This window comes from Thrips palmi, unplaced genomic scaffold (genome assembly GCF_012932325.1).
Source record: "Thrips palmi isolate BJ-2018 unplaced genomic scaffold, TpBJ-2018v1 HiC_scaffold_19, whole genome shotgun sequence".
Taxonomy (NCBI): domain Eukaryota; kingdom Metazoa; phylum Arthropoda; class Insecta; order Thysanoptera; family Thripidae; genus Thrips; species Thrips palmi.
This window is the reverse complement of record NW_023144628.1, coordinates 8,850,884-8,861,723: the sequence shown is the minus strand read 5'-3', so window position 1 is coordinate 8,861,723 and position 10,840 is coordinate 8,850,884. Positions and strand designations below refer to the sequence as shown.

At 43.5% G+C, this 10,840-nt stretch overlaps 3 protein-coding genes and 1 non-coding gene across 6 annotated transcripts; 2 read left to right on the top strand and 2 right to left on the bottom strand.

The window, feature by feature from the left end:
* Nucleotides 1–171: 171 nt before the first annotated feature.
* LOC117645997 lies at nucleotides 172–2,687 on the top strand. Of its 3 annotated transcripts, none has more exons than XM_034386597.1 (3): nucleotides 172–190; nucleotides 936–1,224; nucleotides 1,302–2,687. In XM_034386597.1, the coding sequence occupies exons 2-3, from the start codon at nucleotides 965–967 to the stop codon at nucleotides 1,621–1,623; spliced, it is 582 nt and encodes a 193-aa protein (XP_034242488.1). In that variant the 5' UTR covers nucleotides 172–190; nucleotides 936–964; the 3' UTR covers nucleotides 1,624–2,687. The 3 variants fall into 3 exon arrangements, with proteins under 3 accessions (XP_034242488.1, XP_034242487.1, XP_034242486.1); XM_034386596.1 differs by lacking the exon at nucleotides 172–190 and adding an exon at nucleotides 301–711; XM_034386595.1 differs by lacking the exon at nucleotides 172–190 and adding an exon at nucleotides 307–816.
* Nucleotides 2,688–2,932: 245 nt separating this feature from the next.
* LOC117645995 (MOB kinase activator-like 4) lies at nucleotides 2,933–6,072 on the top strand. The gene is made up of 5 exons (XM_034386594.1): nucleotides 2,933–3,087; nucleotides 3,639–3,802; nucleotides 3,892–4,101; nucleotides 4,187–4,298; nucleotides 4,411–6,072. The coding sequence occupies exons 1-5, from the start codon at nucleotides 3,028–3,030 to the stop codon at nucleotides 4,531–4,533; spliced, it is 669 nt and encodes a 222-aa protein (XP_034242485.1). The 5' UTR covers nucleotides 2,933–3,027; the 3' UTR covers nucleotides 4,534–6,072.
* A 95-nt stretch (nucleotides 6,073–6,167) lies between these two features.
* LOC117645998 (ribonuclease P protein subunit p25-like protein) lies at nucleotides 6,168–8,420 on the bottom strand. Its single transcript, XM_034386598.1, has 6 exons — nucleotides 8,245–8,420; nucleotides 7,937–8,066; nucleotides 7,474–7,568; nucleotides 6,680–6,855; nucleotides 6,473–6,589; nucleotides 6,168–6,378 (listed from the first exon to the last, which is right to left on the bottom strand). Coding segments are annotated over exons 2-6 (567 nt in total). The 5' UTR covers nucleotides 7,938–8,066; nucleotides 8,245–8,420; the 3' UTR covers nucleotides 6,168–6,200.
* Nucleotides 6,976–7,047, bottom strand: Trnap-ugg. Its single transcript has one exon. It is a non-coding gene; the product is annotated as a tRNA-Pro (tRNA).
* Nucleotides 8,421–10,840: the final 2,420 nt, after the last annotated feature.

Here is a 10,840-nt window from a genome sequence, read left to right as displayed (position 1 = left end):
CTAGGCTCACGCTCCTCACACGCACCCCCAGGGGTGGGGTGGGGGTGGAAGAATGCTGGTTAAAACGGCCACGGCCGCGTGGCGCGTGGCCCTGGAACCATTGAACACTCCAGCGAGGACTGCGAGGTCCCAGAGGCCGCCAGACTTGCCAGGCTCATGGGCAGCCCCCTTCTCTCTCTCCGAGGCCGAGGTCAGGACATATCGCGATGACAGGCGGCAAAACCATCACTTTGAAACTTTAGCCTATCGCTGGCTGCCAAGAGATGGGGTTCTGGTGCCTTTTCGACACCTGGACCGATTCCAGTCCGTTTAATTAAGTCTAAGGCTCCCTCTGGAAGCTGGTAGAATCCTACACATAGACGCTGGAAAACTCGTAACGAAGGTGCCAGAAAACTCTCCAAAACGGAATGACACGGCACGGTTGTCATAAGAGGGGACAACTGTCACCTACTTCATCTGAAAAAGGCACACATTTCCCAAGACTTAGTTTTATTCGTGTAACATGGATACTTTTCGCGTAAATCAAAAGCTTTTCACTGGCAGGAAAGTGGTCGTCTGCGGTCACTTCCGGCTTCGGCACGTCGTCTGCCATCGCCATCGTCTGCTCCCGAGCGACAGTGTTTTGTTTTCGGCGGCTCCAGACCTTGTTTATGTGTTGGTGTTGTGACGGTTCACAAAATGTCATAAAATCGAAAACATGTGTTTGCCTTGGTAATAAATATGTAAACTAGACCACCAGAAGACTCAATTTGTCTCTGAATTTAGGCAAGCACTGCTATTCTACTGAGGCAACCTTGCATGATTCTGTTTAGTAAGGTTAGCTTACTTTATACATGTTACTGACTTACTTTCCAGAAAAAGATGCGATGTGTCAGGAAGAATTCACCGTCCTAAATTTTATCAGCAGCTTAATTTTGTGTTTGTTTGTTTTGCAGCCGGGCATGTCCTACTTTAAATATTCAAAATGAGTTGTGTGCCATGCTTTGAATGTGGCGATGGCTACAATATCACAAGAGAAAATTTAGATCGTTGGACAGACAGTGTAGCCAATGTACTGGCAAGTACGGATGGTCGGCAACATTTCAAGAGATACTTGGAATCACGCAGCTTTGACGAAAGTCTCAACACCGTGGAGTTCTGGGAGCGCTGTGTAAGAATAATGCCAACAAAACCAGAAGGCGATTCACCACCTCCTACCTCAGAATCGCACTTCAGCTTTCCACGGTAAGATAAAGTTTAATTCTGAAAGAAGTTTGTCATAGGAGTGTTCTAAGTTTCTGAAGTAATTTATCTTATTGCAGGTTTGCTCAGGGAGAGTGCAGCTCTTCCTCCAGCTCCCACTCCAGACTGAATCTTCAAATGAGTCTGTCACCACCACGAGCGTCTGCAGTTTCAGATGACCTCCTCCGAGAGCTGGATCTACTTATAGAATTCGCAAACAACTATGTCAACTTGGATCTTGCTCAAATGAGAGTTCTGTACAAAACAATGAAAATGAAAGATGAAGTTGAAGTCATAGAGGCATTGACACAAGCCAAGTTGAGTGCCCAGGAACTCCTAGCTGATGATTACCAGCTTTTTAGAGAGCATCTGCTTAAAAGCCAGGGTCTTCTCAAGAGTTAACAATTTGTACTGAATTACAAAATAACTGCATCACCATATTATTATTATTATTATTTAATTTGTTTACTGCTATTGGTTTAACGGGTCCAATTTGTGACGGTACCAAAAACACCATGCCTCATTATTGTTTACTTGTCTCTTTTGAGATTTAGATTATTTAGCACTGCATTTTAGTTTTAGAAAGGAACAAATGGCTCAGATTTTGTTTGACAAAAGCCACAGACTTCCCTCCAACTTCCTTCCTTGTATTTTCCGATAATTTTTCTTCTGTTTTTTGATAACGATTCAAAGCAGCCTCAGGGGTTGAATTGACAAGTTCCATATTAGTTTTAGATGGTGATTTGTGTTTGTACTGTTTCATTTTAATGTCAAGATTTTGACTAAGGGGTAAGAGGACATTGTTTGTTGTGTGTGTCATGTACTGTAATTAACATATTTAAATTTACTTGGTTGCTGAACTTAAAGTTTATGTTGTTGCTGTTTTTTAAGTGCATAGGTTGTGTCTTTTAACTAACTTCAAGACAATACTTATTTTGGTATTCAATATTTACTGTAGATGAAACTCACATACTCTTAAGACTGCTGTTGCATTAGACTTCTATTACACTAGGTACAAGTGTTGTGTTTGTTAATAAAATGTCTATTCCCTTTCTCTTAAGTGAGCTGTGGGCCAACCAAATTGTGTTTTAATGGAAGTAAAATTTTCTTTGCTACCAGGGTAAATTTGTTCAAAAGTATATTGATTGTTGTATTAATCATATTGACACCAGTTGTTTTTTTTTTTTTTTTTTACCGAGTTCCACACCAAGTTTTAACTGAGCTTTTATTTATATTTCTAATCTTAAGTATAAAATGTGTACAAATTAAGAAGTGCAATATGAAGAAGCAGCATCAAGGCTGTTGTCCAAGCTAGGGAGACTTGATTTACTTGTACTATTAGATATAAATGCTGCCTATCACTAATCACAAGTACTTAATTTTGTTGAGTTTCTAGTTATTGTTCTGCGCAAAATTTTCATTTTAAAATAAAATGTTACGGACAAAAAAGTTTGTTTATTCTATCTTCTGTCTTCGTCCTCACTTCACTTCTAGAGAACCTGTCACAACTTTGACGCTAACAGTGGATCAATCGTTTGCGGCTCATAGTTTTTAGGGTCCCTAATAGTTTTGGCCGACTCAATTCAAACAAGTCCGCCTCGCTGGAGTGCCAACACACCAACCCTAAAACATATTTTTCTCTTTTAGCTTTAGTGACAAAAAACAGAGATTTGGATTTCAAGCGCTCGAAATTATATCAAATGTATAGCATCCGGTTCTTTTCACTATACCTGGTTCCAATCCGAAGAGTTTTGTTAAGTAACCGGATTCATTCGCAGTGCTGCTCCATGTCCCAGTCAAGCTAACATGAAGATGGCTGACGGTATAGCAATTTTGAGAAGAAACAAACCGGGTACCAAAGCAAAGGTAATTACTGTGATTTCGCCTTAGCAAAAAATTTCATGGCTTTATCAGAAAGCTGAAAATATTTTACCTTGCTCGGAACGTTGATGCCACTTACATAGCACATAAGTGTAACCTGTCAGCTAGCCTACTCTCCCTGTCAACATCGAAATTAATGAACGTTTTTCATTGTTCTATCTTAAGATTCTCCACCAGTGTCATCTTGTACTGTTAAATTTTTCTTCACTATCGGAGTTGTCTTACAATATAACATTACTTTTATGCATTTCAAAGTTTAAAATTTCCTAACCTTGCTGAGGGTACAGTCAACTTCATTCAATGATGTTTTGAACAGCCTATCAACTTCATGAGATTTCTTGCGTCAGAGAGATACTACCTTGTTTAAATCTGCACAAAATTCCCCGTCTTATTGGTTAAGGTTCAGTTTGAACTAGGGTTACCTCTCCTTCTGGGCTCATTGTTTATATTTATCATATCTTGTCATTTGTCATTTTCTAGTTTGTAACAATTTTGTTTTTGGATTTCTTACAAGTAAAGTTGGTGTTTTGGTACAGGATTTCAGCCGGTGGCCTGATGAGCCTTTTGAAGAAATGGATAGCACCCTTGCGGTGCAGCAGTACATTCAGCAGCAAATACGACGAGAACCGTCCAACATTGCACAGATTCTGACGCCTCCAGATGCACAAGATGAAGGTGTATGGAAATATGAACATTTGAGGTATCTGTCTTTGGGTCATAGCAATATATTTATGTGTGTAATTTTAAAAGATTTTCTGTACTTATGTGGTTTTGTCTTGTAATTTTCAGGCAGTTCTGTATGGAATTGAATGGCCTGGCAGTCCGCCTTCAGGCAGATTGCCACCCAGAAACTTGCACACAGATGACAGCCACTGAGCAGTGGATATTTTTATGTGCTGCTCATAAGACTCCAAAGGAATGTGCTGCTATTGACTATACCAGGCATACCTTAGATGGCGCTGCATGTCTTTTAAACAGCAATAAGTACTTTCCTAGCAGGCATGTGGATCACCTCTCAATTTCTTTATGATTGACATCATAACCATTTGGCACTGGCTAATCTAAAAATTTGAACCCTTTTCAGAGTGAGCATCAAAGAAACGTCTGTCTCAAAATTGGGCTCTGTCTGTAGGCGAGTGTACAGAATTTTCTCACATGCATACTTCCATCATCGCACTATATTTGATGAATTTGAAGTAAGTTTGGTTTGAGATTCATTGAAATTCTATTTATCTGTACTGCTCTATATAAAATATAGTTTGCTATCTTTTTACTGTATAAAATTTAATAGTAATTTTTCATTTTCAGAATCAAACTTTCTTGTGCAGAAGGTTCACTGTGTTTGTGACCAAATACAATTTGATGTCCAAAGACAATCTTATTGTACCTATTCTGGAAGAGGAAGCTGGGACTGGTGAATCTGAAGCTTAATGAACTGCAACTGTTCTGTCAACGACCTCTCAAGATTATTTTTGCTTTCACTCATATGTGCATCAAAATTTAATTTTGTTGTCGTGTTGTAGCTTTTTTGATGTTTTGTCTTTCATCTTAACCATATCAACATGATGAAAAGTGAAACCTCTTAAAGAATGCTATATTGAAGAACCCTGTACCAATGTCATGTCTGCAAAAGCAACCTACTGCCACAAAAATGTTGATTTGACTTTGGAATGGTTTAAGGCACTTCTTTTGCATTTTATTTATTGGTCTTAGGTTTGGTGAGAAATAATACCTAGCTGTTCTCTGAAGGTTGTACATGTATGAAATGTTACCTTTTTGAGACAGAAATAGAAATAATCCACTTCTCTTGTCATGCGGCTGATTTGTAAAGCGCTAATTAGGTTACTGTTAAACTATCATAGCTTTATGAATGGAACTCTGTCTGGTAATGGTAGGTAGTTTTTAGAATTGACTTGTACACAACACATGCTCCATTGTGACACTTGATTTAAAGTTGTCCATGTTTCTTTTGAATTTTCCATTATTTGTGCTCTCTGATGTTGGTAGTTGCTGCTGTTCTTGCTACAGACTGACTTTTTTTCTTGTAAATTATGAGTAAACCAGTTAATACTGGTTTCTGTTCCAAGACTTTATCATTCTGTTCCAGGGGTATGGGGGAAAAGATATTGAAGAAACAAATCAAATATAACATGGTAGCAACGCAGGAAATATTAAAGCTCAATGCTGTGTCAAGATGTTTGCCTCAGACAATATGTTTTTAATTGTGTACAGAGATCTCTGGGAAATCAGTTGACTGTTTTATTTACAGTGGTAACTTCATCGTCATAGACCTATAATGTACTTGTTAGAATACCACAATGTTTTCTGGTGAATATGTCCATTAGGAGTGAATTTCAATATTTTTTCCTAGTGGATGTATCGTCTTGACAGTAATCGCGTGTCGCATCTTCAGCTAGTGTCTCAAGCCACAACTTGGGCATTTACTTTCACTGATCATCATGGTAGATGCTTTAAACTGTGTGCACAATTCGTTTTACTTTGGTGCCATTGAAACACAGAATATTACAAGTTTGTTTATTGCAAGGCAAATATTTTCTTTGCTAATAAACCTTCTTGTTTATCCTAGTGTTGACTTGATTTATTGTTAGATGTGGTTTAATTTATTTTATATGATTGTAAAAGCACTGCTTTGTATCTTAACATTGTATATGTACCATCCTATTTCTGTTTCGTTTTTCCAGCGCTGTTTTATAACTCATTATTTTGTACAAACAATTGTACCTCAACTAGACACCTGTAATTAATTTAAGGTACTGTGCTCTGCTTATATTTATTAATTGAGGGTAGACTTTCATCCTTATTTTTTCTTTTTCTTTTTTTTTATTTGGACCAAATGAGTGATAATTGTTCTAGTGTATATAAAGAACGAAGTAACTTCTCCCAAGTGCATTTGAATTCTATTGTACTTGTACCGATTTCTGTATGAATATAAACTTTCTAGGAATCCAATTGAGTGTGATCATCATTTTACCTCTATTCTAAAATCACAAAGAATTTGTTAGGTGGAGAGGAACACACTTATTCAGGGGGAAAAAATAAACCAATAAAGCTTTTTAACCACTATTATTTACTGCTATTCATTGCTGACTTTGGGTCTGAGAGTTTTTCTGTGACTGTAGAGGTTGACTCCTCTGGCCTGGAGCTTTTGAAGTATAAGGTTTATTTCGGTTCTTGTTATTTGGGTTCCTTGAAGAAGAGGCTTGTTTATCATATTGAACTTTAAATGACGGGTCGATTGCTCCTGGTGCTTGGTACCTGGGGTCAAAATTACATGATGTTTCACAGATCTCGTCAAACAAAATCAGAGGTAAACCTTAAAGTATAACTTTCTGTTTCTTATTTTGTTTACCCTGGCTCCTGAGTATTCAGCAAGTTCTTGGAAAGCAAAATGTGGATGATAGGCTCATCCCTCACAACTACTAATTCATCTAATTCAGGCAATAATGGCTCCCAATATTCTTCAAACCTGAAATTTACAACAAAGAAAAACCAATAAAAAAATAATGGTATTTTAAAATTTTGATCAAATTACTATGAGAATGAAAGAAAAACATACTTCCTATAGCATATCTTGGTAATTTGATGTGCCTTGTGTTTACGTTTAAGTATTTCGGCACAACTAATAGTTTTACTAATTGCAGTTCCTGATCCAGTCCATACAATAACTCCTTTCTCAACAAAACCCTTTAGTGCAACATCCAAAAGATTCCTAATTTTGCTTCCGCCATTCACCTGCAAAAAAATAAAACAGAGAAAAACTGGTTAATGATACGGACAATTAGATGAAAATGACAGCAAACCATTTCTAGCCATAAAATACATTTAAGATGAAGAAAAAAAGAGATAAAACACGGGCCCCTCCGGGATTTGAACCCGGGACCTCCTGCACCCAAAGCAGGAATCATACCCCTAGACCAAGAGGCCACTGTGCTACGGAACAGCAGGACTGCCTTGCTTATGCTTCCCCGGTTGCGCTCGGGGCCTCGAGTGGGAGAGGGGGAAGTAAAAACTAGGAGGTGGGGGGACGAACGATCCGAGGATGGCCGAAGCCGAACCGAAGGCCGAACCCGAACCATGCCTGTCGTGCAAGGGCAACCTAAACAACAGCATTTCTCACAAAACAAACCAATGTACTTTCTTTAAGGGCACTAGTTCAACTTTCATCTCTTAGAAATCTTTTGAAAGGATTACAGGCGGTCGCAAAACACCTGTCTGAATTGAAAGAAGCTCATCTTGCTGATGTTACCGCTATTCTCATGCACACAAAACAAATTTGATTTTCAGCTAAAGAAGGCAAATTGTATGATATAATGTTTAAAAATATCCAGGTTTTACACTTAAGGTTCTTACCTGCATCCATATGAAATCATCAGGCAAACCAGGAATGGGTATTCTCTCCTTGGTAATCTCTTCTTCGACATTTTTCCCTTTCCGATAGTTTTCCACTGAAACAATGAAATGAAATAGGGAAAAGTAAGAGACTTTAGCATGCATTTCTTTGCGATACGTTAATTTAGCTAGGGATAGTAAAAAACTGAACTGTCAAGCAAGTTATTACAAAAATCAATGATAAACGATAAGCGATAAAGGTCTTGACAAAACAAGATAACCCTTACTAGAAACACCAAGACATGAAATAATGAAACATTGAAATTACACTAGATCTTTTTGAGGTAACCTAGGGGGATGCAGTAAAGTCAAAACTGTCCAGCTAGACTGCAAATTTACAAAACATTCAAAACTGTGTTAAGAATAACACATGCCGGTACTACACGAACGAATGGGTAGACTGTATTCTTGTCTTGATACTTACTTTCTACAACTAACTAGTCTCAGTCAAAATTTCTAAACTCTCGTTGTTTAACTTCAAGTCACTGTATTTGACAAGTCGTCTGCTTGCTACTGATGACATTTCCAGTTCAGTTCCACGTGGACCAGCGAGGCTACGAAGGGAATAAACGCACAGATGAGAAATTTCAGGCAACACATCACAGCGAAATTTTCTATTATTACCCTACATGTCACGTCCCACCTTAAATGTTTTCCAGTTTTCTAGCAAAACGAGTTAAATACAGTGTTGTGTCATCGTGCCACGCAAATGACAGGCACCCGATTACTTACTTCGACGATGCCCGACCGTGGTTCTCGAAAGATTCGAGGGATGGCAGGGAATGTCTTATCCCATTCTATCTAGAGCCCTACATTATATGAAGGGCATGCAGGGCTCTATCTAATTCTAGCCAACCTGGTGTTAGGCAATCCGCTGTGACAGGCTAGGCTAGGCTAGGCAATAGGTTGTCGGTTGTCTGGGGCGTCTGGGGTGTGAGCGAGTGGGGATGAGGGTAGGAGGGGCTGACGCGCCGCGGGCGGGGGAACGGGGGCGTGGGCTGCAGGAGGGGCACGGCACGGCAGGACAGGGCACAACAACCAGCAAGCAGCAACTAGCAGCAACCAGCCCAGCCAGCCGCCCCAACCACAGCCAGTCGTTCGGCAGCCGTCAGTTTGAACGGAGGCCGTCCTCGCGTACCGTTCGGACTTGAGACTCGTCTAGCCGGTAGGCGTTACGCGCGCTCTCCGCTACCCCTCGGTGACAATGCGTTGTGTTTCTTCTCTCTGACACGGACAACTCCCTTCAGTGGTTTCGAGTCGCGAGGGATTTTTGCGCGAGAAGGACCTGCAGTCGGGAAATGTGAAAGTGAAATTATGCCCTCAAGTGAGGATGTTCCGTGCCGACAAACCGGCCAAGCAGGGTTTAACGAACCAAGGCCACGGCGGTGAGTCACTTAAACAGCAAAGTTGCTGCGCTATTTTAACTACCAAAAGTCTCCGGCGCAGGCCGGAGCTATCAACTGGACGGCGTGGTCGTGTTTTGCGGGCCTTACCGGCTTCTAAGTTTTGCAAACCTCATGAGGCGTTCCGTAGGGGTGCGAGTGAGACAGAGCGACGGAACGATATATCGGAATCTATTTCAGAAATCGTCTACATGTCGCGGGCAACACTTTGTGCATTGTAAGAGGGCATTTTCTTTAATCCGCTGGGCAGGAAGTACTCGTGGTCCAGGACGCGCGAGGCGCGCAGGCTGCCCGAATGCCTGGATGCACTGAGGGCCGTCCCGCCTAGTCCTGCCAGATCCTTTCTGGCTGCTTTGCTTACTTAGCCTTTACAGACTGTTTACCTCGGCCAGGTTTTGTGTACGCCCAGGGCGCGGACGGCGCGGACGGCGCGGCTACCGGTCTCGTAGTGTAGACGGGCCGCACACGAGCATAGCCCAGGTGCAGCTGAGCAGCTCGACTCCATGTCCGCGCATTAAATGCAATCCAAGTGTGTCAGCAGCGTCAGCCGGACAGGACGGGGCTCAACTGGCTCAACGTCCAGTGTTTAATGTTGTTGTCCCGAGCCGATCGGCTTACGGAAGTCCATCATGACTGTCAGGGGCCCTGGCCGGCTGCGCGCTGCGCACCCCTTTGTTTTTGTGTGAAAGCAAAGCTCAAGAGTCGATCCGTTGCGTTGTCTCCCTTGGGACGGCCCGTGAGTGCGACAGAGACGGAGTCAGTCTGCTGAAGGGCCCCGCGTCCCATGTCAGCTCAGGTGCTGCAGGTGCGGGAGGGGGGCCGAGACTGGCAAATACCCCTGCACTTCATCCCACTTTTTCACACGCTCCGACGGTTTGAAGTCGGACCTGCGCAAGCGCGAGACTGTTGCTGGTGGCCAAGGCGGGCCGATTTGTTAGGAATGCCGTTCATCATCCGTTTCCCCGCGGCTTTCCTTGGTGTTCCTTGTTCCGGTGGACCGAGCCGGCACCGCGCGCCCCTGCAGGCGGGGCGGGGCGGGGCGGGGCTCTCAAAGGGGCGTTAAAAATACGCCAGCGCAGTGCGCGGTGCGTGTGCCGCCGCCGTGTCTGCGCGGTCGGTCATGACACTGCCATTTCCTTTGGCGAATCGGATGCAGCGCGGATCAAATCTGCGGCCTGTTGCTGCCAAGCTGTGCCAAGCCTGTTCCGGGCGTTCCGAGGGCGTTCCGATAGGGAGTTCTCCTCGTCGGCGTGCGGCTCGCGACGCCCTTTGTTTACTGGAGCGCTTGGGACAGGTCACGACGCGTCGGCCACATCAACGAGTCCCGCGCGCCGCGCCGTCAACAGATCCGCGGCGATACGCGCGGACGCGACGACGGCGCGGTCGGCCGTCGCATCACTGCGGGGCTTCTTTTGTTTCCGGGGCTTTGCCAGGCTTTGCCTCCCCCCCCCCCCCCCCTCCCCGGCATGTACTTCCGGCGTGTCGCCTCCAGGCAAGGGCTTCCCTATGACGCCCTCGCCGAAAATAAAGAACACAGCCATGCGAGTTGTTTTGTTTTGCCCTCGTTCCTCCTTGTGCAAGTACTCCGCAGGATTTTTACAATGTCATAATCGCTGTCGTCGCTCTGTCTCTCTCGTCTTCTTGGGGCGTATAGGTGTGTGTGTGAGAGAGAGAGAGAGGTAGATCGGCGATTCCGTGTGCGCGTGTACGCCGTGTACGACTTACAGGCGCCTGCAATCCCTGTGGGACTCCTACTACTTTTTCTGCTCACCCTTCCTGACCACCACACCCGTTTCCAGGAGCATCCCCCGCCCCCCGCCATGACCAAGGCCGTGACCCAGGCCATGACGGCAGCCCGCCGTGCAGGCTCGCCGGTGTCCGGAGGTCCGCCGGGCGCCAGCAGCAGGCGCGCTCCATCCCAGTCC

Excerpts from the sequence above, each read along its gene's own strand:
- LOC117645998 (XM_034386598.1), bottom strand. Across the intron at positions 6,856-7,473 it reads ATGATTTCATATGGATGCAG|GTGAATGGCGGAAGCAAAAT; the intron begins GTAAGAACCTTA and ends ATTTTTTTGCAG. Across the intron at positions 6,379-6,472 it reads CTGAATACTCAGGAGCCAGG|GTACCAAGCACCAGGAGCAA; the intron begins GTAAACAAAATA and ends TTTTGACCCCAG.
- LOC117645995 (XM_034386594.1), top strand. The coding sequence starts at position 3,028 with ATGAAGATGGCTGACGGTATAGCAATTTTGAGAAGAAACAAACCGGGT. Across the intron at positions 4,102-4,186 it reads AATAAGTACTTTCCTAGCAG|AGTGAGCATCAAAGAAACGT; the intron begins GCATGTGGATCA and ends AACCCTTTTCAG. Across the intron at positions 4,299-4,410 it reads CTATATTTGATGAATTTGAA|AATCAAACTTTCTTGTGCAG; the intron begins GTAAGTTTGGTT and ends TTTCATTTTCAG.
- LOC117645997 (XM_034386597.1), top strand. The coding sequence starts at position 965 with ATGAGTTGTGTGCCATGCTTTGAATGTGGCGATGGCTACAATATCACA. Across the intron at positions 1,225-1,301 it reads TCGCACTTCAGCTTTCCACG|GTTTGCTCAGGGAGAGTGCA; the intron begins GTAAGATAAAGT and ends ATCTTATTGCAG.